This window comes from Eretmochelys imbricata, chromosome 14 (genome assembly GCF_965152235.1).
Source record: "Eretmochelys imbricata isolate rEreImb1 chromosome 14, rEreImb1.hap1, whole genome shotgun sequence".
Classification (NCBI taxonomy): domain Eukaryota; kingdom Metazoa; phylum Chordata; order Testudines; family Cheloniidae; genus Eretmochelys; species Eretmochelys imbricata.
Genome location: NC_135585.1, coordinates 49110370 through 49136132, shown reverse-complemented (window position 1 = coordinate 49136132; position 25763 = coordinate 49110370). Strand labels below are relative to the sequence as shown.

The window sequence follows — 25763 nt, the reverse complement described above, 5'->3', positions numbered from 1 at the left end:
TATCACACATTTATGTAATTTTCCTCTAGGTTTGGGCTCCAATCCTCTCATCTCTGTGGCGAGTCACCAGGATGGAGGGATCCGGATGGTTTGTCTATCGGCTGGTTGGTATCCAGAGCCCAAGGTTCTTTGGAGAGATCTCAGTGGGAAAGAATTACCATCGCTCTCTGAAGCAAAATCCCTCGGGGATAGTGGCCTGTTTGAAACAGAAAATTCTATTATTATAAAAGAACGTTCAAACCAGAACCTGTCCTGTTTGATCAGGAACACCATTCTCAATCAAGAAAAGGAATCAACAGTTTATATAGCAGGTCAGTTACCAGCTAAACCCACATACTGAAATCACCTCCATCAGAAACAAAACAAAACCTAGGAAACAAAGAACTGAAGCATCAGTTGTGCATATTTTACAACCTACATAAAAACAAAGAAGTTCAGATACTGGAACCTTAACAGGGTCACAACTCAGGCAATCTGATTGCCTTAATTTTGCATATTCAGAGTTATCAGAGTTTTGGGTTTCATGTAAATTTAATCTTAACTCTGATACTCCTGAAACTCTTACTTAAAAAAAATAGTTAAAAAAAAAGAATGATTTTGGGAAGAAATATTCACCAAACCTTGAAAGAGTTTGTTCCTAAAAACTTAACTTCTCCTCAGTGATTTTTTTTAAATGTAGCAGTTTTTACACCATCATTTGTTTGCTACCTTTTCAATTAGTGAAATGTCACCAAATGATGTGGGCTTGTTTCTGTTGACATTCAATAGGACTTGTGCTCATAACTCACTTTGCCTTTGTCTACACACAAAAGCCGCCCTGATTATCTCCTGATGAAACCCCTCGTCTAAACGCTCTTCTGTCAGTTTCAGAGTGTCCTGTGCATTTAGTGTAAGTCAGTTCCTTACTGATTTTTACTAAATGGATAAAGGACACTCTTCAGCTGATTTACAGTTTAAGGTTTTGTCAATCAGTTTAGTTAAATTGGGGGAGTCCTGTTACGTGGTCAGCTGTGGAATCAATGTAACAATGACTGCATGAGTGTTACACCAATTTCACTAAACCAGTGCAGGAATCCTGTGTGGAGAAGGCCTTAGGCATGTTTGAAATGCCCACCCTGGCTAGATGATGTAAATGCTGTAAACACAAGACCAGCAAAGGAAGATGAATCAATTTCTAGCACTTAATGTTTGGATTCATTGCAATTATGATACATCAAAATAATTGGGGAAATTATTAGTGACTCACCAAAATGGCCACCAGGAAGTTTAGACTTGAAATTAGACGAAGGTTTCTAACCATCAGAGGAGTGAAGTTTTGGAATAGCCTTCCAAGGGAAGCAGCGGGGGCAAAAGATCTATCTGGCTTTAAGATTAAACTCGATAAGTTTATGGAGGAGATGGTATGATGGGATAACATGATTTTGGAAATTAAATATTCATGGTAATTAAGCCTAATGGCCTGTGTTGGGATGTTAGATGGGGTGGGATCTGAGTTACCCAGGAAAGAATTTTCTGTAGTATCTGGCTGGTGAATCTTGCCCATATGCTCAGGGTTTAGCTGATAGCCATATTTGGGGTTGGGAAGGAATTTACCTCCAGGGCAGATTGGAAGAGGTCCTGGAGGTTTTTTGCCTTCCTCTGTAGCATGGGGCACGGGTCACTTGCTGGAGGATTCTCTGCTCCTTGAAGTCTTTAAACCATAATTTGAGGACTTCAATAGCTCAGACATAGGTGAGAGGTTTTTTGCAGGAGTGGGTGGGTGAGATTCTGTGGCCTGCGTTGTGCAGGAGGTCAGACTAGATGATCATAATGGTCCCTTCTGACCTCAGTATCTATGAATCTATGAAAAACATTGTAATTACTCTTGCAATTTCTGAATGTTGCTGAACAGTGAGGTCCAAATTGTTTGCTGGCATAACTCCACTGAAGTCAATGCGGTTTTGTGAGCAGAGAATTTGCCCCTGAACTCAATACAGCTCTGAATACCATGAATCAAACCAGGCCTGTTCATTCACAGCTTAATCAGTGCTAAAGCTGTGTTAGTTGGAGTAATTTTTAAAATCAGGTTTTGGTCTTTTGTGCAGCATGGGGGCCGGGGGGTCATGTTTTCACTCTTACTTCACATACGTCCTGCTGGGGACTATTTATATATTTACATGCAATAGAAAAAAAATTAGTTTTGTCCCTGCTTCCAAACTAATGCAAATCCTGGGGGGTTATTTTTCAGATTCCTTTTTCCCGAGGGTGAATCCATGGATGGTGGCTCTGAGTGTGATCCTGCTGGTTTTGTTTGGTTTCATTGGCCTCACTGTTTATCTATTTAAAATAAAAGGTAAACGTCACAGGGGAAAATTTAGTGAAATTAACAAGAAATTTTCTTCTAATAAATGAAAAAAGGGAAGAATGAAATTTTACACTGGGCCAAGCAGGGGAAGCACGGACCTGCCCTGTGCTCCCTGCAGCAGCACAGGGAAGGAAATGTTACTAAGGTTCCCATTTGCTCTTGGAGGCAGTGATCTGCATCAGCCCTTTACAGACCCAGAATATTTCTCCCCCAGAACTGCCTCAGTTAAGCTGAATGGAGCGCTTGGGGAAGGGGCGGGGATTGATCCCAAACCTTCTTCACTCCTCACTTTTTTCTGCTCACTTCCCACCCAGCTGTGCAGTTATTCCCTCTTCAGTCCCCATGGACTTTGGGAATTAGTTAATGTATTTTTCCCTCTTCTGATAAGTAAATATTTTGGACAGAGTTGGGTCCCCATAAAGATTGTGTGCTGTTTTATTTTGGGAGCAGTTGTCTGTGATTTCATTTACTGTTAAAAAGAAATTGGAATGAGACAAAGCCTGGCAAATTTCATCCCAATAGATAATATTAAAAAAATATACACAGTAGAAAAGAGGGGTCTGAATAGACATGAGCTCTGAGCCTTAACCTGAGTTCTGACTACGGTGAGAAACAAGAAGTCAGAGATGGAGAAGGGAAACCTTTTTCTCCTGGTGTTGAGAACATGAAACCCTTCAAAGGCTCATGAATTGTATAATCTCTGTGCAACTTTCATGAAATGCAGAGAACTGTATAACCAAGGGAAGAATGCTCCTAATAAGAATTTATATTTATTTCTGTTTATTTTTAATGGAACAGGATATAGAAATCTGTAAGAGTTGTGCTCTTTCCTCCAACAAGTAAAACTTCTGTACAAATTTGACTCCTCATAAGGGTATTTCTTTGTTTATCTGTGAATTTTTGGGGTGGAGTTTTTTAACCAGAAAACAATGAAAGTTCAGATACTGCATCACTAACATCAGTTAGATCTTTGCCATTGACTTCAATGAGTGGAGGATTAAGCACTGAATGCACAAGTCATTTCGTTAAAAAATAATGCTGATAATTTGAGGGCCAGAAATTCCAGTCTGCATCCGCAGAGCTCCCAGCACAGCCAATGGGAATGTGAGAGATAATACAAGAAAGCAGGATTGGACTCTAATGGCTAGATTTTTTTAAGGTACATGGTGAGCTAACTCTCACTGAAATCAGTCGGAGTTAGGCTCCTCAATGCCTTGAAAAATCAGACCCTAATTGCATAAGGAATTCAAACCTTTCAGAACTGTAAATCCTTGAAAATAGTCAGTTACTGTTGGACACTTAACTCTAGTGTGGCCACATGGTTAGTAAAACACGAATGAAATGTTTGGTATTTAGGGGCCAGGCGTTCATATCATGAAAACACTCCTTTAAATCTCCATTAACTAGAAATCTTCTTAAATAATTTGTATTTCCATCTGTTTGCTTTATTTCATTTCTCTAGGGAAACATCTTGGAGAAATCAGTAAATTCAATTTTTCTCCACATGGAACCTTTTCCATTAAGTTGTTTGCTGTTTATTATTTATGATGATAATTATTAAACAGAGATCAATTTGAGTATCACATGAAATATCAGGGATAATGTATTGATAATTATTCAGTATGTGGGTAAGAGAAAACCAGAAAAAAAATGTTCTTTGAAATGTATCTTCTCTGAGGGTGAAATCCACATGGTGCTGGAGGCACCATGACATGGGGGACCAGGAGGACTCTGTGCCCTCAAATGTCCTCTTGCCTCATCTGACAAGTAAATAATTTGGTCCAATGTGGATCTTGTGTGTAATTATATTGGAGGAGGAGTTGTTCATTTTTTCGTTTAATGTTAAAAGGAAATTGGGATGAGATTAAGCCTGATCAGTTTCACCCCAACTGGTTTTATGGAAAGTGAGACACGATGTTCAACTTTCACAAAACTCAGACAACTGTATATCCAGGAGAAAAAGGCTCCTAACAATAATTTATATTTATTTCTGTTTTTTAGGGAACCGTGATACAAAAATTGGTAAGTGTTGTGCCCTTTCCTCCAACAAGAAAACTTCGTTCAAATTTGTCTCCTCGTGTTTTATTTTTTAAATGAGAAAAACTTGAATGCCCTGATGCTGCACCACTAACATCAGTTAGAGCTGTGCCTTTGATTTCAACGAGTGTAGGATCCAATGCTAAATGCACAAGTCACATCACTAAAAGAAAAACGTTGATAATTTTAGGGCCCAATATTACATTCCGTACATATCTAAAGCTCCCAGCAAAGTGAATGGGAACATGTAATATGCAAGGAATCGGCATTGGGCTCTAAGGGTAGCTTTTTAAAGGTATTTGGACACCTAATGCCAATTGAAATCAGTGGGAGTTAGGAACCTAAATACCTTTAAAAATCTGGCCCTAATTCCCTGGGGAATTCAAAACTTTCAGAACTGTCAGTCCATGCAGATAATCAGTTATTTTTTGGTGCTTTACTCTAGTGTAGACACAAAGTGAGCCCAAATGTCTACCCCACAATTTTACAGGCCCCCAGCCCATGTCTTGTGAGCCTGGCTAGCTGCCATGGGTCAATTGGGGGTATTCAGCTGCTGTGTAGCCACACCCTATGGGACTTCGCAGGTGCTCCGTGCCCTGCCCGTGGGTTGGAAAGGGACTCTTCTCCCCAGACCTCAGTAGTTTCCCTGCCCATTGCCTGGATCAATGGGTATGAGAGGGACAGGCTGCATGATGGGAGTCTGGGGCTGATTCCATCCTCGAAGAGATGCACTTAATTAGTGTGTATTTGTTTCTGATTCTTTGTTACCTAGATGATCTTCAACGTGAACTTGGTAAGTGTTTCTATTTCTCGAATGCAGCCTTTTCCGTGGTGTTGAAACTATCTCTGGATCTCTCGATCTCTCACCCTTCTGCCAGGTGGAGTCGGGAGCACCAAGGACTGGGTGCAGTATCCAAGGTTCCTCTTAGCATCACAAAAGAGAAAAACTTTGAGACCCCACCCAATAATCTGGGCAAATTTCACTCCTGAGCCTTTTTAAGGCTCTACAATGGCCCCTTTAAGGCTTATAGCGGCACAGCCGTACCCCTGCAGCCTCCCTGCAATGGGCTCTCCCGTGTAGCCGCTGGATGCCGACCTCCCACCAGCATAATTTAACCCCCCCCAACGAGCGGCAGTAGCTATGTCGGTGGGAGAGTGTCTCCCGCCAACATAGCACTGTCCACACCGGTGCTTTTGTCGGTGAAACTTTTGTCAGTCAGGGGCCTGCTAGTGTAGATACAGGGTAAGAGACAAAACTTCCCACTCACCCGCCCTGAGTGTAACAAAAGAAAACTTTTATTACAAGGCAAAGGGAACCCAGCATTGTTTTGGGAAAACACCACAGCCATGATTCGAAAGCATGTAACCCTAAGCAAACCCCCACCCCACAGTACATTGGGCAGTGTCCTTTGCCTCAGTTTCCCACCTTGCCATGTGAAAATCCAATGAGCGAATGACCTGTAACACACCACTCCCCTCTCCCGCCGCTGCAGCCCACTCACAGGTGGTTGTTCTTAATCAGCCAAGACCCAGAGTTCAGAGGTGCCCTCACATGGATTCACCTCCCACCCCTGAAGGGTGTTTGTGTGTGTGTGTGGTGCTGGGGGGTGGGGGTGGGGGAAGCATTGAGCAACACGTCCGCTGCTGCCTCCACCTCTGCAACTGGCTTGCTGCTGCTGCTATCAGTGTCACTACTGGCCATAGGTGCCGACAGCCCCGGAGCACCCATGGGGAAAAGTTCGTGGGTGCTCTGCACCCACCCACAGCCAAGCTCCCCCCTCCCACCAGTGCATCTCACCCATTGACGGCCTCGCTGACCAACTCTTCCCCCTCCCTCCCAGTGCCTGCTGCCTGCCGCAAAACAGCTGTTTCACGGCACTCAGAATTCTCTGAGAAGAAGGGGGAGGAGGCGGGGAAAAGGCGAGGTGGGGACGGGGTCTTCGGAAAGGGAGTGGAATGAGGTGGGGCGGGGGCGGAGCAGGGGTGGGGACTTGGGGCAGGGCTGGAATGAGGGGGTGGAGCAGGGGTGGGAAGAGGTGGGGTAGAGGTTTGGGGAAGGGGTGGAGTGGGGGGGTGGAGCAGGGGTGGGAAGAGGTGGGGCAGGGGTTTGTGGGAAGGGGTGGAGTGGGGGTGAGGCCTGGTGTGGAGCAGGGGCTCAGCACCCACCGGCCAGAGGGGAAGTCGGCACCTAGGCCCCTGGCTGCTCGCTACCTCCCATCCCTGAAAAAGGGTGAGGGACGTCGAGCAACGCCTCTGCTGCCACTCCTGCCTCTGGAACTGGCTCGCGGCGGCTGCTGTCTCTGCCCCGCTGGCTGATGCCTCTGCCGCGGGTTCTGCTGGTTTCTCTGCTGCTGTTCCCTCTGCCACCGCTCAGCTCCACTGGGGTTACCACGGCTGCTGCTGGCCACCCACTGCCACTTCCGCAACGGCGCCTTCTGAGGTTCCCCGACCTGCCCAGGGGCTCCAGCAGGCCGTGTCTCCTGCTGCGTCTCCATGCTGTTCCCTGCAGCCCTGTCCCCACACCAGGTCTGCGACTTGGCCCCAGGCCTGCTCATCAATGGTTTCAGCTCTTGCAACCACTGAACTGAAACAAGGGCTCTCCATGGAGTCTAATCAGCTCTGGCTTTCAACACGGGAGAGGGGAGGGGAGGGTCAAATGGTACCTAGGGCTCTCGAAGGGGAGTTCATAGCATCAAGCAGGAACACCTGTCCCCACCCCCTCTGATCTTCACTGGGCTTTGGCATCTCTGCCCCCTGCTTAGCCAGTGAGTTTTAATTCAGGGTGTGACTGTGACACACCCAGGGTACAATCCAGAGTAATGGGTAGCTGTGTCGGTCCCACCCTGCAACCTGGGTGCCCTGTACAATGCTCTGCCTCTGTAGCCTCCTACCTGGACGACTCACAAACAGCCTCCAGTGGGGCTGGATTCTTTAATTGACTTGCAGATTAACACCAAGGCCTTAGACTGGCATCAGAAGGGGCCTGGGAGCCAGTGAAGGGACTGGAACATGGGCTTGATGGGTTCACTGTGGCCTAAGCCCTGGAGAAGGCCGGCAGCTGCATTCGATACCAGCTGGAGCCTTCACACTCAGCTGTAGATTCAGTGATCTACAGCCTGGTGGTGGCAGAGGCAGGGATCACTGTGGCCAGATTCTTGCCCACAGGATGATGCAGAGTTTCCCAGTGAGCTGAGATGTTTAGACACTGATGCTACCTGGTCAACTAGGCCTAGGGAAGGGTCACATGGGACCTGAGTCTTTGCATCTCGACTTTGGTGAATGGGGGCTGTGCAAATTCCCAGGAATGAAGGGGAGAGTCTTATCTAGTTCTACAAAATGTGTCTCAGCTTCTGAATCACTTTGCTCTTGCCTGGGTTCAGCTTAAGCCAGCTGCTCTTCATCCCAGAGCCCTAGTGTTCCTGCATTTGTAAATCCTTGAAAATAGTCAGTTACTGTTGGACACTTAACTCTAGTGTGGCCACATGGTTAGTAAAACATGAATGAAATGTTTGGTGTTTAGGGGCCAGGCATTCATATCATGAAAACACACCTTGAAATCTCCATTAACTGGAAATCTTCTTAAATAACTTGTATTTCCATCTGTTTGCTTCATTTCATTTCTTTAGGGAAACATCTTGGAGAAATCAGTAAATTCAATTTTACTCTACATAGAACCTTTTCCATTAAGTTGTTTGCTGTTTATTATTTATGATGATAATTATTAAACAGAGATCAATTTGAGTATCACATGAAATATCAGGGATAATGTATTGATAATTATTCAGTATGTGGGTAAGAGAAAACCAGAAAGAAAATGTTCTTTGAAATGTATCTTCTCTGAGGATGAAATCCACATGGTGCTGGAGGCACCATGACATGGGGGACCAGGAGGACTCTGTGCCCTCAAATGTCCTCTTGCCTCATCTGACAAGTAAATAATTGGGTCCAATGTGGATCTTGTGTGTAATTATATTGGAGGAGGAGTTGTTCATTTTTTCATTTAATGTTAAAAGGAAACTGCGATGAGATTAAGCCTGATCAATTTCACCCCAACTGGTTCTATGAAAAGTGAGACACGATGTTCAACTTTCACAAAACTCAGACAACCGTATATCCATGAGAAAAATGCTCCTAATAATAATTTATATTTATTTCTGTTTTTTTAGGGAACCGTGATACACAAATCAGTAAGTGTTGTGCCCTTTTCTCCAACAAGGAAAACTTTGTACAAATTTGTCTCCTCATGTTTTATTTTTTAAATGAGAAAAACTTGAATGCCCTGATGCTGCACCACTAACATCAGTTAGAGCTGTGCCTTTGATTTCAACGAGTGTAGGATCCAACGCTAAATGCACAAGTCACATCACTAAAAGAATAATGTTGATAATTTTAGGGCCCAATATTACATTCCGTGCACTCCTAAAGCTCCCAGCAAAGTGAATGGGAACATGGAATATGCAAGGAAGTGGCATTGGGCTCTAAGGGTAGCTTTTTAAAGGTATTTGGACACCTAATGCCAATTGAAATCAGTGGGAGTTAGGAACCTAAATACTTTTAAAAATCTGGCCCTAATTCGCTAGGGAATTCAGAACTTTCAGAACTGTAAGTCCATGCAGATAATCAGTTATTTTTTGATACTTTACTCTAGTGTAGACACAAAATGAGCCCAAATGTCTACCCCACAATTTTACAGGCCCCCAGCCCATGTCTTGTGAGCCTGGTTAGCTGCCATGGGTCAATTGGGGGTATTCAGCTGCTGTGTAGCCACACCCTATGGGGCTTCGCAGGTGCTCCGTGCCCTGCCCGTGGGTTGGAAAGGGACTCTTCTCTCCAGACCTCAGTAGTTTCCCTGCCCATTGCCTGGATCAATGGGTTTGAGAGGGACAGGCTGCATGATGGGAGGCTGGGGTTGATTCCATCCTGGAAGAGATGCACTTAATTAGTGTGTATTTGTTTCTGATTCTTTGTTACCTAGATGATCTTCAACGTGAACTTGGTAAGTGTTTCTATTTCTCGAATGCAGCCTTTTCCGTGGTGTTGAAACTACCTCTGGATCTCTCGATCTCTCACCCTTCTGCCAGGTGGAGTCGGGAGCACCAAGGACTGGGTGCAGTGTCAAGGGTTCCTCCTAGCAATACAGAAGAGAAAAACCTTGAGACCCCACACAATAATCTGGGCAAATTTCACTCCTGAGCCTTTTTAAGGCTCTACAATGGCCCCTTTAAGGCTTATAGCGGCACAGCCGTACCCCTGCAGCCTCCCTGCAATGGGCTCTCCCGTGTAGCCGCTGGATGCCGACCTCCCACCAGCATAATTTAACCCCCCCCAACGAGCGGCAGTAGCTATGTCGGTGGGAGAGTGTCTCCCGCCAACATAGCACTGTCCACACCGGTGCTTTTGTCGGTGAAACTTTTGTCAGTCAGGGGCCTGCTAGTGTAGATACAGGGTAAGAGACAAACCTTCCCACTCACCCGCCCTGAGTGTAACAAAAGAAAACTTTTATTACAAGGCAAAGGGAACCCAGCATTGTTTTGGGAAAACACCACAGCCATGATTCGAAAGCATGTAACCCTAAGCAAACCCCCACCCCACAGTACATTGGGCAGTGTCCTTTGCCTCAGTTTCCCACCTTGCCATGTGAAAATCCAATGAGCGAATGACCTGTAACACACCACTCCCCTCTCCCGCCGCTGCAGCCCACTCACAGGTGGTTGTTCTTAATCAGCCAAGACCCAGAGTTCAGAGGTGCCCTCACATGGATTCACCTTCCACCCCTGAAGGGTGTTTGTGTGTGTGTGTGGTGCTGGGGGGTGGGGGTGGGGGAAGCATTGAGCAACACGTCCGCTGCTGCCTCCACCTCTGCAACTGGCTTGCTGCTGCTGCTATCAGTGTCACTACTGGCCATAGGTGCCGACAGCCCCGGAGCACCCATGGGGAAAAGTTCGTGGGTGCTCTGCACCCACCCACAGCCAAGCTCCCCCCTCCCACCAGTGCATCTCACCCATTGACGGCCTCGCTGACCAACTCTTCCCCCTCCCTCCCAGTGCCTGCTGCCTGCCGCAAAACAGCTGTTTCACGGCACTCAGAATTCTCTGAGAAGAAGGGGGAGGAGGCGGGGAAAAGGCGAGGTGGGGACGGGGTCTTCGGAAAGGGAGTGGAATGAGGTGGGACGGGGGCGGAGCAGGGGTGGGGACTTGGGGCAGGGCTGGAATGAGGGGGTGGAGCAGGGGTGGGAAGAGGTGGGGTAGAGGTTTGGGGAAGGGGTGGAGTGGGGGGGTGGAGCAGGGGTGGGAAGAGGTGGGGCAGGGGTTTGGGGGAAGGGCTGGAGTGGGGGCGAGGCCTGGTGTGGAGCAGGGGCTCAGCACCCACCGGCCAGAGGGGAAGTCGGCACCTAGGCCCCTGGCTGCTCGCTACCTCCCATCCCTGAAAAAGGGTGAGGGACGTCGAGCAACGCCTCTGCTGCCACTCCTGCCTCTGGAACTGGCTCGCGGCGGCTGCTGTCTCTGCCCCGCTGGCTGATGCCTCTGCCGCGGGTTCTGCTGGTTTCTCTGCTGCTGTTCCCTCTGCCACCGCTCAGCTCCACTGGGGTTACCACGGCTGCTGCTGGCCACCCACTGCCACTTCCGCAACGGCGCCTTCTGAGGTTCCCCGACCTGCCCAGGGGCTCCAGCAGGCCGTGTCTCCTGCTGCGTCTCCATGCTGTTCCCTGCAGCCCTGTCCCCACACCAGGTCTGCGACTTGGCCCCAGGCCTGCTCATCAATGGTTTCAGCTCTTGCAACCACTGAACTGAAACAAGGGCTCTCCATGGAGTCTAATCAGCTCTGGCTTTCAACACGGGAGAGGGGAGGGGAGGGTCAAATGGTACCTAGGGCTCTCGAAGGGGAGTTCATAGCATCAGGCAGGAACACCTGTCCCCACCCCCTCTGATCTTCACTGGGCTTTGGCATCTCTGCCCCCTGCTTAGCCAGTGAGTTTTAATTCAGGGTGTGACTGTGACACACCCAGGGTACAATCCAGAGTAATGGGTAGCTGTGTCGGTCCCACCCTGCAACCTGGGTGCCCTGTACAATGCTCTGCCTCTGTAGCCTCCTACCTGGACGACTCACAAACAGCCTCCAGTGGGGCTGGATTCTTTAATTGACTTGCAGATTAACACCAAGGCCTTAGACTGGCATCAGAAGGGGCCTGGGAGCCAGTGAAGGGACTGGAACATGGGCCTGATGGGTTCACTGTGGCCTAAGCCCTGGAGAAGGCCGGCAGCTGCATTCGATACCAGCTGGAGCCTTCACACTCAGCTGTAGATTCAGTGATCTACAGCCTGGTGGTGGCAGAGGCAGGGATCACTGTGGCCAGATTCTTGCCCACAGGATGATGCAGAGTTTCCCAGTGAGCTGAGATGTTTAGACACTGATGCTACCTGGTCAACTAGGCCTAGGGAAGGGTCACATGGGACCTGAGTCTTTGCATCTCGACTTTGGTGAATGGGGGCTGTACAAATTCCCAGGAATGAAGGGGAGAGTCTTATCTAGTTCTACAAAATGTGTCTCAGCTTCTGAATCACTTTGCTCTTGCCTGGGTTCAGCTTAAGCCAGCTGCTCTTCATCCCAGAGCCCTGGTGTTCCTGCATTTGTAAATCCTTGAAAATAGTCAGTTACTGTTGGACACTTAACTCTAGTGTGGCCACATGGTTAGTAAAACATGAATGAAATGTTTGGTGTTTAGGGGCCAGGCATTCATATCATGAAAACACACCTTGAAATCTCCATTAACTGGAAATCTTCTTAAATAACTTGTATTTCCATCTGTTTGCTTCATTTCATTTCTTTAGGGAAACATCTTGGAGAAATCAGTAAATTCAATTTTACTCTACATAGAACCTTTTCCATTAAGTTGTTTGCTGTTTATTATTTATGATGATAATTATTAAACAGAGATCAATTTGAGTATCACATGAAATATCAGGGATAATGTATTGATAATTATTCAGTATGTGGGTAAGAGAAAACCAGAAAGAAAATGTTCTTTGAAATGTATCTTCTCTGAGGGTGAAATCCACATGGTGCTAGAGGCACCATGACATGGGGGACCAGGAGGACTCTGTGCCCTCAAATGTCCTCTTGCCTCATCTGACAAGTAAATAATTTGGTCCAATGTGGATCTTGTGTGTAATTATATTGGAGGAGGAGTTGTTCATTTTTTCATTTAATGTTAAAAGGAAACTGCGATGAGATTAAGCCTGATCAATTTCACCCCAACTGGTTCTATGAAAAGTGAGACACGCTGTTCAACTTTCACAAAACTCAGACAACCGTATATCCATGAGAAAAATGCTCCTAATAATAATTTATATTTATTTCTGTTTTTTTAGGGAACCGTGATACACAAATCAGTAAGTGTTGTGCCCTTTTCTCCAACAAGGAAAACTTTGTACAAATTTGTCTCCTCATGTTTTATTTTTTAAATGAGAAAAACTTGAATGCCCTGATGCTGCACCACTAACATCAGTTAGAGCTGTGCCTTTGATTTCAACGAGTGTAGGATCCAACGCTAAATGCACAAGTCACATCACTAAAAGAATAATGTTGATAATTTTAGGGCCCAATATTACATTCCGTGCACTCCTAAAGCTCCCAGCAAAGTGAATGGGAACATGGAATATGCAAGGAAGTGGCATTGGGCTCTAAGGGTAGCTTTTTAAAGGTATTTGGACACCTAATGCCAATTGAAATCAGTGGGAGTTAGGAACCTAAATACTTTTAAAAATCTGGCCCTAATTCGCTAGGGAATTCAGAACTTTCAGAACTGTAAGTCCATGCAGATAATCAGTTATTTTTTGATACTTTACTCTAGTGTAGACACAAAATGAGCCCAAATGTCTACCCCACAATTTTACAGGCCCCCAGCCCATGTCTTGTGAGCCTGGTTAGCTGCCATGGGTCAATTGGGGGTATTCAGCTGCTGTGTAGCCACACCCTATGGGGCTTCGCAGGTGCTCCGTGCCCTGCCCGTGGGTTGGAAAGGGACTCTTCTCTCCAGACCTCAGTAGTTTCCCTGCCCATTGCCTGGATCAATGGGTTTGAGAGGGACAGGCTGCATGATGGGAGGCTGGGGTTGATTCCATCCTGGAAGAGATGCACTTAATTAGTGTGTATTTGTTTCTGATTCTTTGTTACCTAGATGATCTTCAACGTGAACTTGGTAAGTGTTTCTATTTCTCGAATGCAGCCTTTTCCGTGGTGTTGAAACTACCTCTGGATCTCTCGATCTCTCACCCTTCTGCCAGGTGGAGTCGGGAGCACCAAGGACTGGGTGCAGTGTCAGGGGTTCCTCCTAGCAATACAGAAGAGAAAAACCTTGAGACCCCACACAATAATCTGGGCAAATTTCACTCCTGAGCCTTTTTAAGGCTCTACAATGGCCCCTTTAAGGCTTATAGCGGCACAGCCGTACCCCTGCAGCCTCCCTGCAATGGGCTCTCCCGTGTAGCCGCTGGATGCCGACCTCCCACCAGCATAATTTAACCCCCCCCAACGAGCGGCAGTAGCTATGTCGGTGGGAGAGTGTCTCCCGCCAACATAGCACTGTCCACACCGGTGCTTTTGTCGGTGAAACTTTTGTCAGTCAGGGGCCTGCTAGTGTAGATACAGGGTAAGAGACAAACCTTCCCACTCACCCGCCCTGAGTGTAACAAAAGAAAACTTTTATTACAAGGCAAAGGGAACCCAGCATTGTTTTGGGAAAACACCACAGCCATGATTCGAAAGCATGTAACCCTAAGCAAACCCCCACCCCACAGTACATTGGGCAGTGTCCTTTGCCTCAGTTTCCCACCTTGCCATGTGAAAATCCAATGAGCGAATGACCTGTAACACACCACTCCCCTCTCCCGCCGCTGCAGCCCACTCACAGGTGGTTGTTCTTAATCAGCCAAGACCCAGAGTTCAGAGGTGCCCTCACATGGATTCACCTTCCACCCCTGAAGGGTGTTTGTGTGTGTGTGTGGTGCTGGGGGGTCGGGGTGGGGGAAGCATTGAGCAACACGTCCGCTGCTGCCTCCACCTCTGCAACTGGCTTGCTGCTGCTGCTATCAGTGTCACTACTGGCCATAGGTGCCGACAGCCCCGGAGCACCCATGGGGAAAAGTTCGTGGGTGCTCTGCACCCACCCACAGCCAAGCTCCCCCCTCCCACCAGTGCATCTCACCCATTGACGGCCTCGCTGACCAACTCTTCCCCCTCCCTCCCAGTGCCTGCTGCCTGCCGCAAAACAGCTGTTTCACGGCACTCAGAATTCTCTGAGAAGAAGGGGGAGGAGGCGGGGAAAAGGCGAGGTGGGGACGGGGTCTTCGGAAAGGGAGTGGAATGAGGTGGGACGGGGGCGGAGCAGGGGTGGGGACTTGGGGCAGGGCTGGAATGAGGGGGTGGAGCAGGGGTGGGAAGAGGTGGGGTAGAGGTTTGGGGAAGGGGTGGAGTGGGGGGGTGGAGCAGGGGTGGGAAGAGGTGGGGCAGGGGTTTGGGGGAAGGGCTGGAGTGGGGGCGAGGCCTGGTGTGGAGCAGGGGCTCAGCACCCACCGGCCAGAGGGGAAGTCGGCACCTAGGCCCCTGGCTGCTCGCTACCTCCCATCCCTGAAAAAGGGTGAGGGACGTCGAGCAACGCCTCTGCTGCCACTCCTGCCTCTGGAACTGGCTCGCGGCGGCTGCTGTCTGCCCCGCTGGCTGATGCCTCTGCCGCGGGTTCTGCTGGTTTCTCTGCTGCTGTTCCCTCTGCCACCGCTCAGCTCCACTGGGGTTACCACGGCTGCTGCTGGCCACCCACTGCCACTTCCGCAACGGCGCCTTCTGAGGTTCCCCGACCTGCCCAGGGGCTCCAGCAGGCCGTGTCTCCTGCTGCGTCTCCATGCTGTTCCCTGCAGCCCTGTCCCCACACCAGGTCTGCGACTTGGCCCCAGGCCTGCTCATCAATGGTTTCAGCTCTTGCAACCACTGAACTGAAACAAGGGCTCTCCATGGAGTCTAATCAGCTCTGGCTTTCAACACGGGAGAGGGGAGGGGAGGGTCAAATGGTACCTAGGGCTCTCGAAGGGGAGTTCATAGCATCAGGCAGGAACACCTGTCCCCACCCCCTCTGATCTTTACTGGGCTTTGGCATCTCTGCCCCCTGCTTAGCCAGTGAGTTTTAATTCAGGGTGTGACTGTGACACACCCAGGGTACAATCCAGAGTAATGGGTAGCTGTGTCAGTCCCACCCTGCAACCTGGGTGCCCTGTACAATGCTCTGCCTCTGTAGCCTCCTACCTGGACGACTCACAAACAGCCTCCAGTGGGGCTGGATTCTTTAATTGATTTGCAGATTAACACCAAGGCCTTCAACTGGCATCAGAAGGGGATTGGGAGCCAGTGAAGGGACTGGAACATGGGCCTGATGGGATCACTGTGGCCTAAGCCCTGGAGAAGGCCGGCAGCTGCATTCGATACCAGCTGGAGCCTTCACACTCAGCTGTAGATTCAGTGATCTACAGCCTGGTGGTGGCAGAGGCAGGGATCACTGTGGCCAGATTCTTGCCCACAGGATGATGCAGAGTTTCCCAGTGAGCTGAGATGTTTAGACACTGATGCTACCTGGTCAACTAGGCCTAGGGAAGGGTCACATGGGACCTGAGTCTTTGCATCTCGACTTTGGTGAATGGGGGCTGTGCAAATTCCCAGGAATGAAGGGGAGAGTCTTATCTAGTTCTACAAAATGTGTCTCAGCTTCTGAATCACTTTGCTCTTGCCTGGGTTCAGCTTAAGCCAGCTGCTCTTCATCCCAGAGCCCTGGTGTTCCTGCATTTGTAAATCCTTGAAAATAGTCAGTTACTGTTGGACACTTAACTCTAGTGTGGCCACATGGTTAGTAAAACATGAATGAAATGTTTGGTGTTTAGGGGCCAGGCATTCATATCATGAAAACACACCTTGAAATCTCCATTAACTGGAAATCTTCTTAAATAACTTGTATTTCCATCTGTTTGCTTCATTTCATTTCTTTAGGGAAACATCTTGGAGAAATCAGTAAATTCAATTTTACTCTACATAGAACCTTTTCCATTAAGTTGTTTGCTGTTTATTATTTATGATGATAATTATTAAACAGAGATCAATTTGAGTATCACATGAAATATCAGGGATAATGTATTGATAATTATTCAGTATGTGGGTAAGAGAAAACCAGAAAGAAAATGTTCTTTGAAATGTATCTTCTCTGAGGATGAAATCCACATGGTGCTGGAGGCACCATGACATGGGGGACCAGGAGGACTCTGTGCCCTCAAATGTCCTCTTGCCTCATCTGACAAGTAAATAATTGGGTCCAATGTGGATCTTGTGTGTAATTATATTGGAGGAGGAGTTGTTCATTTTTTCATTTAATGTTAAAAGGAAACTGCGATGAGATTAAGCCTGATCAGTTTCACCCCAACTGGTTCTATGAAAAGTGAGACACGATGTTCAACTTTCACAAAACTCAGACAACCGTATATCCATGAGAAAAATGCTCCTAATAATAATTTATATTTATTTCTGTTTTTTTAGGGAACCGTGATACACAAATCAGTAAGTGTTGTGCCCTTTTCTCCAACAAGGAAAACTTTGTACAAATTTGTCTCCTCATGTTTTATTTTTTAAATGAGAAAAACTTGAATGCCCTGATGCTGCACCACTAACATCAGTTAGAGCTGTGCCTTTGATTTCAACGAGTGTAGGATCCAACGCTAAATGCACAAGTCACATCACTAAAAGAATAATGTTGATAATTTTAGGGCCCAATATTACATTCCGTGCACTCCTAAAGCTCCCAGCAAAGTGAATGGGAACATGGAATATGCAAGGAAGTGGCATTGGGCTCTAAGGGTAGCTTTTTAAAGCTATTTGGACACCTAATGCCAATTGAAATCAGTGGGAGTTAGGAACCTAAATACTTTTAAAAATCTGGCCCTAATTCGCTAGGGAATTCAGAACTTTCAGAACTGTAAGTCCATGCAGATAATCAGTTATTTTTTGATACTTTACTCTAGTGTAGACACAAAATGAGCCCAAATGTCTACACCACAATTTTACAGGCCCCCAGCCCATGTCTTGTGAGCCTGGTTAGCTGCCATGGGTCAATTGGGGGTATTCAGTTGCTGTGTAGCCACACCCTATGGGACTTTGCAGGTGCTCCGTGCCCTGCCCGTGGGTTGGAAAGGGACTCTTCTCTCCAGACCTCAGTAGTTTCCCTGCCCATTGCCTGGTTCTATGGGTTTGAGAGGGACAGGCTGCATGATGGGAGGCTTGGGTTGATTCCATCCTGGAAGAGATGCACTTAATTAGTGTGTATTTGTTTCTGATTCTTTGTTACCTAGATGATCTTCAACGTGAACTTGGTAAGTGTTTCTATTTCTCGAATGCAGCCTTTTCCGTGGTGTTGAAACTACCTCTGGATCTCTCGATCTCTCACCCTTCTGCCAGGTGGAGTCGGGAGCACCAAGGACTGGGTGCAGTGTCAAGGGTTCCTCCTAGCAATACAGAAGAGAAAAACCTTGAGACCCCACCCAATAATCTGGGCAAATTTCACTCCTGAGCCTTTTTAAGGCTCTACAATGGCCCCTTTAAGGCTTATAGCGGCACAGCCGTACCCCTGCAGCCTCCCTGCAATGGGCTCTCCCGTGTAGCCGCTGGATGCCGACCTCCCACCAGCATAATTTAACCCCCCCCAACGAGCGGCAGTAGCTATGTCGGTGGGAGAGTGTCTCCCGCCAACATAGCACTGTCCACACCGGTGCTTTTGTCGGTGAAACTTTTGTCAGTCAGGGGCCTGCTAGCGTAGATACAGGGTAAGAGACAAACCTTCCCACTCACCCGCCCTGAGTGTAACAAAAGAAAACTTTTATTACAAGGCAAAGGGAACCCAGCATTGTTTTGGGAAAACACCACAGCCATGATTCGAAAGCATGTTACCCTAAGCAAACACCGGTGGGCACAGTACATTGGGCAGTGTCCTTTGCCTCAGTTTCCCACCTTGCCGTGTGAAAATCCAATGAGCGAATGACCTGTAACACACCACTCCCCTCTCCCGCCGCTGCAGCCCACTCACAGGTGGTTGTTCTTAATCAGCCAAGACCCAGAGTTCAGAGGTGCCCTCACATGGATTCACCTCCCAACCCTGAAAGGCGTGTGTGTGTGTGGTGGGGGGCGGGGACATTGAGCAACATGTCCACTGCTGCGTCCACCTCTGCAACTGGCTTGCTGCTGCTGCTCTCGCTGTCACCACTGGCCATAGGTGCCGACAGCCCCGGAGCACCCACAAGGAAAAATTAGTGGGTGCTCTGCACCAACCCACAGCCAAGCTCTCCTCTCCCCGCGGTGCCCACTGGCGGCCTCGCTGACCAACTCCTCCCCCTCCCTCCCAGTGCCTCCCACCTGCCGCAAAACAGCTGTTTCACAGCACTCAGGATGCTTTGGGAAGGAAGGGGAGGAGCGGGGATGTGACACGCTTGGGGGAGGAGGGGAAGAGGCAGGGTGGGGCCGGGGACTTCGGGAAGGGGGTGGAATGAGGTGGGGTGGGGGCGGAGCAGGGGCCTCTGTAGCCTCCTACCTGGACGGCTCACAAACAGCCTCCGCTGGGGCTGGATTCTTTGATTGATTTGCAGATTAAAACCAAGGCCTTAAACTGGCATCAGAAGGGGACTGGGAGCCAGTGAAGGGATTGGAACATGGGCCTGATGGGTTCACTGTGGCCTAAGCCCTGGAGAAGGCCGGCAGCTGCATTCGGTACCAGCTGGAGCCTTCACACTCAGCTGTAGATTCAGTGAGCGACAGTAACCCAGCCTGGCGGTGGCAGAGGCAGGGATCACTGGCCAGATTCCTGCCCCCAGGAAGAGGCAGAGTTTCCTAGGGCGGATTGGCGGGTAGCAATCAATCTATCGGGGGTTGATTTATCCCATCTAGTGTAGACGTGATAAATCAGTCCCCGAGCGCTCTCCCGTCAACTCCGGTTCTCCACCGCCTCGAGAGGCGCAAGCGGAGTCGACGGGGGAGTGGCAGCTATCAACTCGCCACCGTGAGGACGCCAAAGTAAGTCGACCTGAATACGTCGACTTCAGCTACGCTATTCCCGTAGCTGAAGTTGTGCATCTTAGGTCAATCTCCCCCTCCCCGCACCCACCCCAGGGTAGCCCTGGGCCTAGTGAGCTGGGATGTTTAGACACTGATGCTACCAGGTCACCTAGTCTTTGCACCTCGACTTTGGTGAACGGGGGCTGTACAGATTCAATGAAATGAAGGGCAGAGTCTCATCTCGTTCTTCAAAATGTGTCCCTGCTTCTCAATCACTTTGCTCTTGCCTGGGTTCAGCTTAAGCCAGCTGCTCTTCATCCCAGAGCCCTGGTGTTGCTGCATTTGCTCAGCTGAGTTCTCATCCCTCTCTCTGTGTTTGGTTTCAGACTGGAGAAGAAACATCGTCTGCCCAGGTAACTACAGCTCCTATTGCATCGATATCCAAAGCTCCCCTGCCCTGAGACTTCCAGTCCCCTTTTGTCACACAATTAATATTTTACACTAGCTCTTTGGGGCAGGGATGGCTCTGTACTAAGGTGAAAAGACTCAAAGGTTTGTCTGGCCAACATTGTGATTTTGGGTGCCCAAGGAGCTCTTTTGTGCCCACTGGAAGCTCAGAGGATTCTCAGCGAGATGCTGTTAGAGTCCCTGATGGGGCTGGAGGCTCAGGGAGGGAGGGGTGGACAAAGGGCTGGGCCAGGGCCAGGTTAATGTCTAGGCTGCTCATTTCAATTTTCAGAAGCCCTAACCGAGTTGCATGTGCCCAGACAGCTGCTGCTGCTGCTCTAGCCGTGGCACAGGTACATGGCAGCCAACAGGGGTTAGCACATTCACTGCACACAGACCCCCATAGGTCACACACAGAGATACCGAGACCCTATCACACACTGACTGCAACCCCCCAAACACACGGCAGGATCCAAGCTGCATGAGAAGCCAGTAAGGGCACAGAGGGAGCCAGTGCGCGCTCTGGAATTCCTTGGGGAAGATGGGGCAGGAGAGGAGTGGTATGGGGAGGGATGAGGTTAGGGAGTGGGAGAGGAATAGAGGGATGCACAGGGCATTTCGGGAGTGGTCCCTGTGGGGAATGATTCTTCTTCCAGGGGCCACAGCTGAGGTTGGCTAGTCAAGTCCAGTGAAGACTGTGAGGCAGTTCAGAGGGACCTCTCCCCCCGCAAGTTGTGTGAAAGGGAAACCTGGTGGGATATGAAGTGCACTGGTGATAAATTAACATATCATGGAGGGAAAAAATTGAGCGACTCATTCACATTACAGGGTTTGAAAATAAGTGCATCAGCAGCTCAGGGCTTGGCTACACTGGCAGCTGTAGAGCGTTTTGGGTTAAACCAGCCTTCGGAGAGCACAGTAGGGGAAGCGCCGCAGTCTGTCCACACTGAGAGCTGACAGCGCAGGGGCATGGCCACATTGGCAGCGGCATTGGGAGCGGTGCATTATGGGCAGCTATCCCAGCATTCAAGTGGCTGCAGCGTGCTTTTCAAATGGGCGTGGGGTGGAGTGGAGTGTGTTGTGTGTATGTGGGGGGAGAGAGAGTGGGTTTTTGGGATGCTCAGAGTGTGTCAGCACGCTGTCTGTAAGTTCAGATCCCCGCCTCTCTCTCCGTCACTCAAAGCAAACAGTAGCTGTTTGTTTTTTTTCTCCGAGCTGATAAGCAGCCGGCTCCGAAATGGAGCTTTGAAAGGGCCACTTCCGCATTCCTGCCGGAGTTCTCAACAAAGACAAGAGCGGTCACTTCAGTTAATGGGATGATGGGACGTTTCCGGAGGGCAATCAGAGCGCTGTAATGTTACTCCTCGTCCACACTGACGCTGCAGAGTCTCACCCAATACGCAGCAAACCTTATCCCTGCCGGGGAGGTGGAGGACCAGCCGCGCTCTAGCCAGGGAGTCGGAGCGCTCTACGTGCCTTGCCAGTGTGGACGGGGAGTGAGGGAGAGCGCTCTGGGCGGCTCTATTGCGCTATAACGTGCAGGTGTAGCCAAGGCCTCAGTAATGCAACCTGGAATTCACTGTGGCCAGCTTGACAAAACCCTCTGCTCACTGCGCAGCTCTGGGGAAAAGGTCAAACAAAATATGAGAATCCATAAAAGGGGGATGGTGAACAACATGGAGATATTATACAGCCGTTATAGAAATCAGTGTTTTGCCCTCATCGGGAGTACTGTGTTGGGTACTTCTCACCCCACCTCAGAAAGGGTACCGAAGAAGAAAAGGGGGCTCAGAGAAAGGCAATGAGAATCACCACAAGGAGAGATTGAAAAAACAGGGGATTTTTACCTTTAAAAGAGAGGAGCAAGAGGGGACATGATACAAGTACAGAATATTGCACAACCCCCCTGAACAGAAGATGATTTAGGTTGAAATGTCAAACACTTGGTAGTTAGGAAATGCTAGTTTTATGCTAGGCTGTACGCCCTTAATTCTCACCCCTTCTGCATCCATCCTGGGCAGTGAAAGAATGAGGCAGGGGTCCTGTGGCAAAAACAGTGTGTGATCATGGAATTGGAGATTGTATCATAAAACACACACACGGGACACCGGCTAATGGGCCAACCCCAGGGACACAATATGTTGCCAGAGAACAGCAGGGTAGCGGGAGTGGAGAAAGGAGCTTTACAGGTAATAACAGCAGAGGTGAAAGGAAGCCAATAGGCCCTGGTACGGCCCTACTGGCAAGCCGCAGGGGTTACTTATATGGGCTCATGGCTCCAGCAATATTGAGGGCCCGGCTCCACCAATGTTCGGGGCCAGGTCTCCCCCTGGCCCCACCTCCCACCCCGCCCCCGTGCCCCCTCCGAGTGTCCCCTGTTCCCCCCTTGTTGCCCCCCTTGCACCTCCCTGGGCCCCAGAGCAGAGTGTCCCTGTCTCTCCCCTGCAGCTCCTTGCTACCTCCCTGCATCATCTGCTGCCGCGGGGTCCTAGTGCCCCCATTTCACTAGTGGCAGGGCAGGCTGCCCTTCCCCTGCCCTTCCCGCTCAGACCCTTTCATTTCCCGGCTGGACCCTCCACCAGCACAGGCCATCCCTGCCCACAGTCACCGCTCCTGCCCCATGCTGGGCAAGGGCTGAGTGAGTGAGGGGTGTGTGTGTCTGTTAATATGTGTCTGCTGAGTTAGTCTGGTCTTTGCCAGAGTCAGATGGGAAGATGAACCTCGTGCTCCTTCTCCCCCAGCATTCCCTTGCTCTCACGTAGGCTGAGGGTGCAGGGATGGGAGGCATCTATTCTCTCCCCATAGCAATGCTCTCTCTCATCTGGGAATGTGGGGTTTAAGATGGGAAACTGCAGGGAGAGGTGAGGCGTGTCAGTGAGCACTGAGGAGAGGGAGCTCAGTTTCTCACCACTCTGTGGGGCCCCCCATGAAACCTGGGTCTCTAGTCCCCTCCCTGGAGAGATGTGGAGCAGGACAGGAAAGAGCCTGAGTCCCAGACCTGGCTCAAGTGACCCTTTGGCTGCATGGCTGGCCCACCTCTGCCCGGGGCGTGACTCTCCCCTGCACTGTGCTGACATCTCTGAGCTGCTCCCCCTTCAGAGCTGACGGGTAAATCCTGGAGGAAGGAGTTTCCCTGCGTCACTCCCCAGCTGGGGCAGATTCTGTCACTGAGGCCATCAAACCCTCCCCCAGGGCCGAGCTCTGCCCCTCACGCTCTGATTCTCTCTCCCCAGCAAACGTGACTCTGGATCCAGACACGGCTCATCCCCAACTCGTCCTGTCTGAGGGTGGGAAAAGTGTGAGACGGGGAGACAGGTGGCAGGATCTGCCCGACAACCCTGAGAGATTTGACTCTTGGCTCTGTGTGCTGGGCTGTGAGGGATTCACCGCGGGGAGACATTGCTGGGAGGTGGAGGTGGAGGGTGGGGGATACTGGGCTGTGGGGGTGGCCAGAGAGTCTGTGGGGAGGAAGGGAGAGATCAGCCGTAGCCCTGAGGGGGGGATCTGGGCTGTGGAGCGGTGCGGGGATCAGTTCCGGGCTCTCACCTCCCCTGTGACCCCCCTGACCCTGAGCCGGGCCCCCAGCAGGATCTGGGTTTGTCTGGACTGTGACCGGGGGCAGGTGACATTTATCGATGCTGGTGACGAGGCCCCGATCTTCACTTTCCCGCCGGGCTCCGTCCCTGGGGAGAGAATCCGCCCCTGGCTCTGGGCGTGGTGGGGATCCCGGCTCCGCCTGCGCCCCTGAGACCCACAGCAGAGGGGGGAACCTGAAATCAGCCTCTCTAGCCTCACGGCTCCTAGTCTCTATGACCTTGGAGGACTCCCATCGACCCAGCCCCGGCCCCTCATCTCTATGACCAGTGGAAGCTCCTCCCCCTCCCTCCCTGCAGCAACAGGAGACAGAGGGGGAGGGGAAGGAACCCCTGGGGCTGCAGGAGGGGCAGAGGGGCCCTGAGGGGCAGAGGCGGGGGCTGGGCAGGGGGCAGAACTAACAGCCGGGCTGGGGACAGGCAGAGGTGGAGGAGGCAGGGACCCAGCATGAATCAATCAGGGTTTTGGGAGAAGCTGGAAGCTCTGTAGCAGCTGGGAGCATTTTGTGCAGATCTGTGGCATTAGATCTCGCTGGGGCAGCAAGAGGGGAAGGCAGAAAATCAGGGGAAAGAAGGGAGCAGCCAAGGGGGTTGATCTGTGGGAGGGAGGGGAGGAGAGTGGGAAAGACACAGGAAAATAAACAGGGATCACAAGTGGGGGCTAGAAAAATGCTGAGTAGAAAAGGAGAGTATGAAAGAAAAGGGAGAAGGAAAGGGAACCTGAGAGGGACAGAGGGATTTATGATCTGTTACTGAAAGTGAGACTGTAACTCATTAATTTCCTATATTAATTCCTGGGCATTGGTGCTATTTTAGTGCCATTAAACAAACTGCTCTGAGTAGCTGTGGATCTTCTTACAATATGCTGTGGTCGTTAAACTCTGTCTTAGCTCCTTTTACTTTCCTGCTTTCCACCTACTTATTGTAAAATAAAAACACTACAAACAATTCTTGTTTCCTTCACCTTAATGTCCCAGCCGTAATTGTTGTGGGCAGCTCAAGAACATGAGGTCCAACCTCAGGGCAGTTACAAAGCAGGGCACAAACCCCCCACTGGTTGTCTGTTCTGTATTTAGATTTCACTCACCAGGTATCAACTGTGAACCCCTCAAGCACTAAAACAGCCTTAACACGGGTGGCGGGTGAAGCTTCCCCTGGGGGAGGCTAGTTCCCTGTCCCACCTCTTGCACCCCTATTCCACCCCCATACCCCCCCCAGGCCCTGTCCCCACTTCACTGCAGGCCCTGCCCAGCCACCACCATTCACTGCATCACTCTCCTGCCCATGTGAGGGCAGCGTTGATAAGGGATGCGGCAAGGGGGGAGGGCTCTTGACGGGGAGGAGGGGTGAGGAAGGATGCGGAGCAGGTTGGGGGTCTTGCAGGCAGGGGATGGGTGAGAGGAGGGACACGGCAACGTGGGGATCTCACAGGGCGATGGAGTAGAGGAGGGACATGAGTGAGGTATGGGGAGTCTCACGCGCAAGGAGATGGAGGAGAGGAAGGACACAGTGAGTGATGGGTAGAGGCATCTTGTAGGTAGGGGGGTGGATGAGAGGAGGGACAGGGTGCGCTGGGCAGTCTTGCGGGGAGGGTGGAGGAGAGGAGGGACACAGTGACCCGCGGGCTGGGAGATCTTGCAGGGGCTGGGGGATGAGGAGGGATGAGGCAAATGGCAGTGGGGGGGTGGGATTTTGTTGGGGGGTGGAGGAAAGGAGGGACATGGAGAGCGGTGGGGGAAGGATCTCACAGGGGATGGGGTGGAGGTGAGGAGGCACATGGCGAGCAGCGGGCGGGCGTTTCACAGGGGCGGGGGTGAGGAAGGATGTGGCAAGTGGCAGGCGGGGGGGGGTGTCTCTCGGGGGTGCGGAGGGATGTGGCAGGCAGGTCCCTCTGAATGAGACACCCATGTGGAAAGTTGGGGGTAGTTAATTCAGATAGGAAAGCAAGACATGATATGGATAGTATCAGAAACCACCACTGGTAGCTAAACCTGATGGCTAAGTCTGACAGGGGGCTGTTTTTCACACAACCCCTGGCGAAGAGCTATGAAAATTTTGGGGGTTGGGGAACCAAGGTTGGAGGGGCACCTGCCCACAGCAAACGATGCCCCTGTTTGGAAGGGAAAAAAAGTAAACTTGTGAGAATGAATGACAGCGAAATAGGGTTGCCACCACTGAGGTACAAAAAATCAGGATGTCCTCAGGCCATAAGCCTGGCACATGTCCCAGGGCAGCTATCTCCAAAAATCATATGCTTCAGTGTTCACAGA

At 50.1% G+C, this 25763-nt stretch overlaps 1 protein-coding gene across 1 annotated transcript in view; it reads left to right on the top strand.

Annotated features, from left to right (window-relative positions):
* The window catches only part of LOC144274675 (butyrophilin subfamily 1 member A1-like), a 28610-nt gene extending 4496 nt beyond the window's left edge, over positions 1-24114 (top strand). Inside the window, exons 3-8 of the mRNA XM_077833684.1 lie at positions 30-311; positions 2228-2332; positions 3807-3827; positions 5154-5174; positions 19840-19866; positions 23134-24114. Coding sequence (XP_077689810.1) covers positions 30-311; positions 2228-2332; positions 3807-3827; positions 5154-5174; positions 19840-19866; positions 23134-23648 — 971 coding nt within the window. The 3' untranslated portion in view covers positions 23649-24114. The remainder of the gene's footprint in view (positions 1-29; positions 312-2227; positions 2333-3806; positions 3828-5153; positions 5175-19839; positions 19867-23133) is intronic.
* Positions 24115-25763: the final 1649 nt, after the last annotated feature.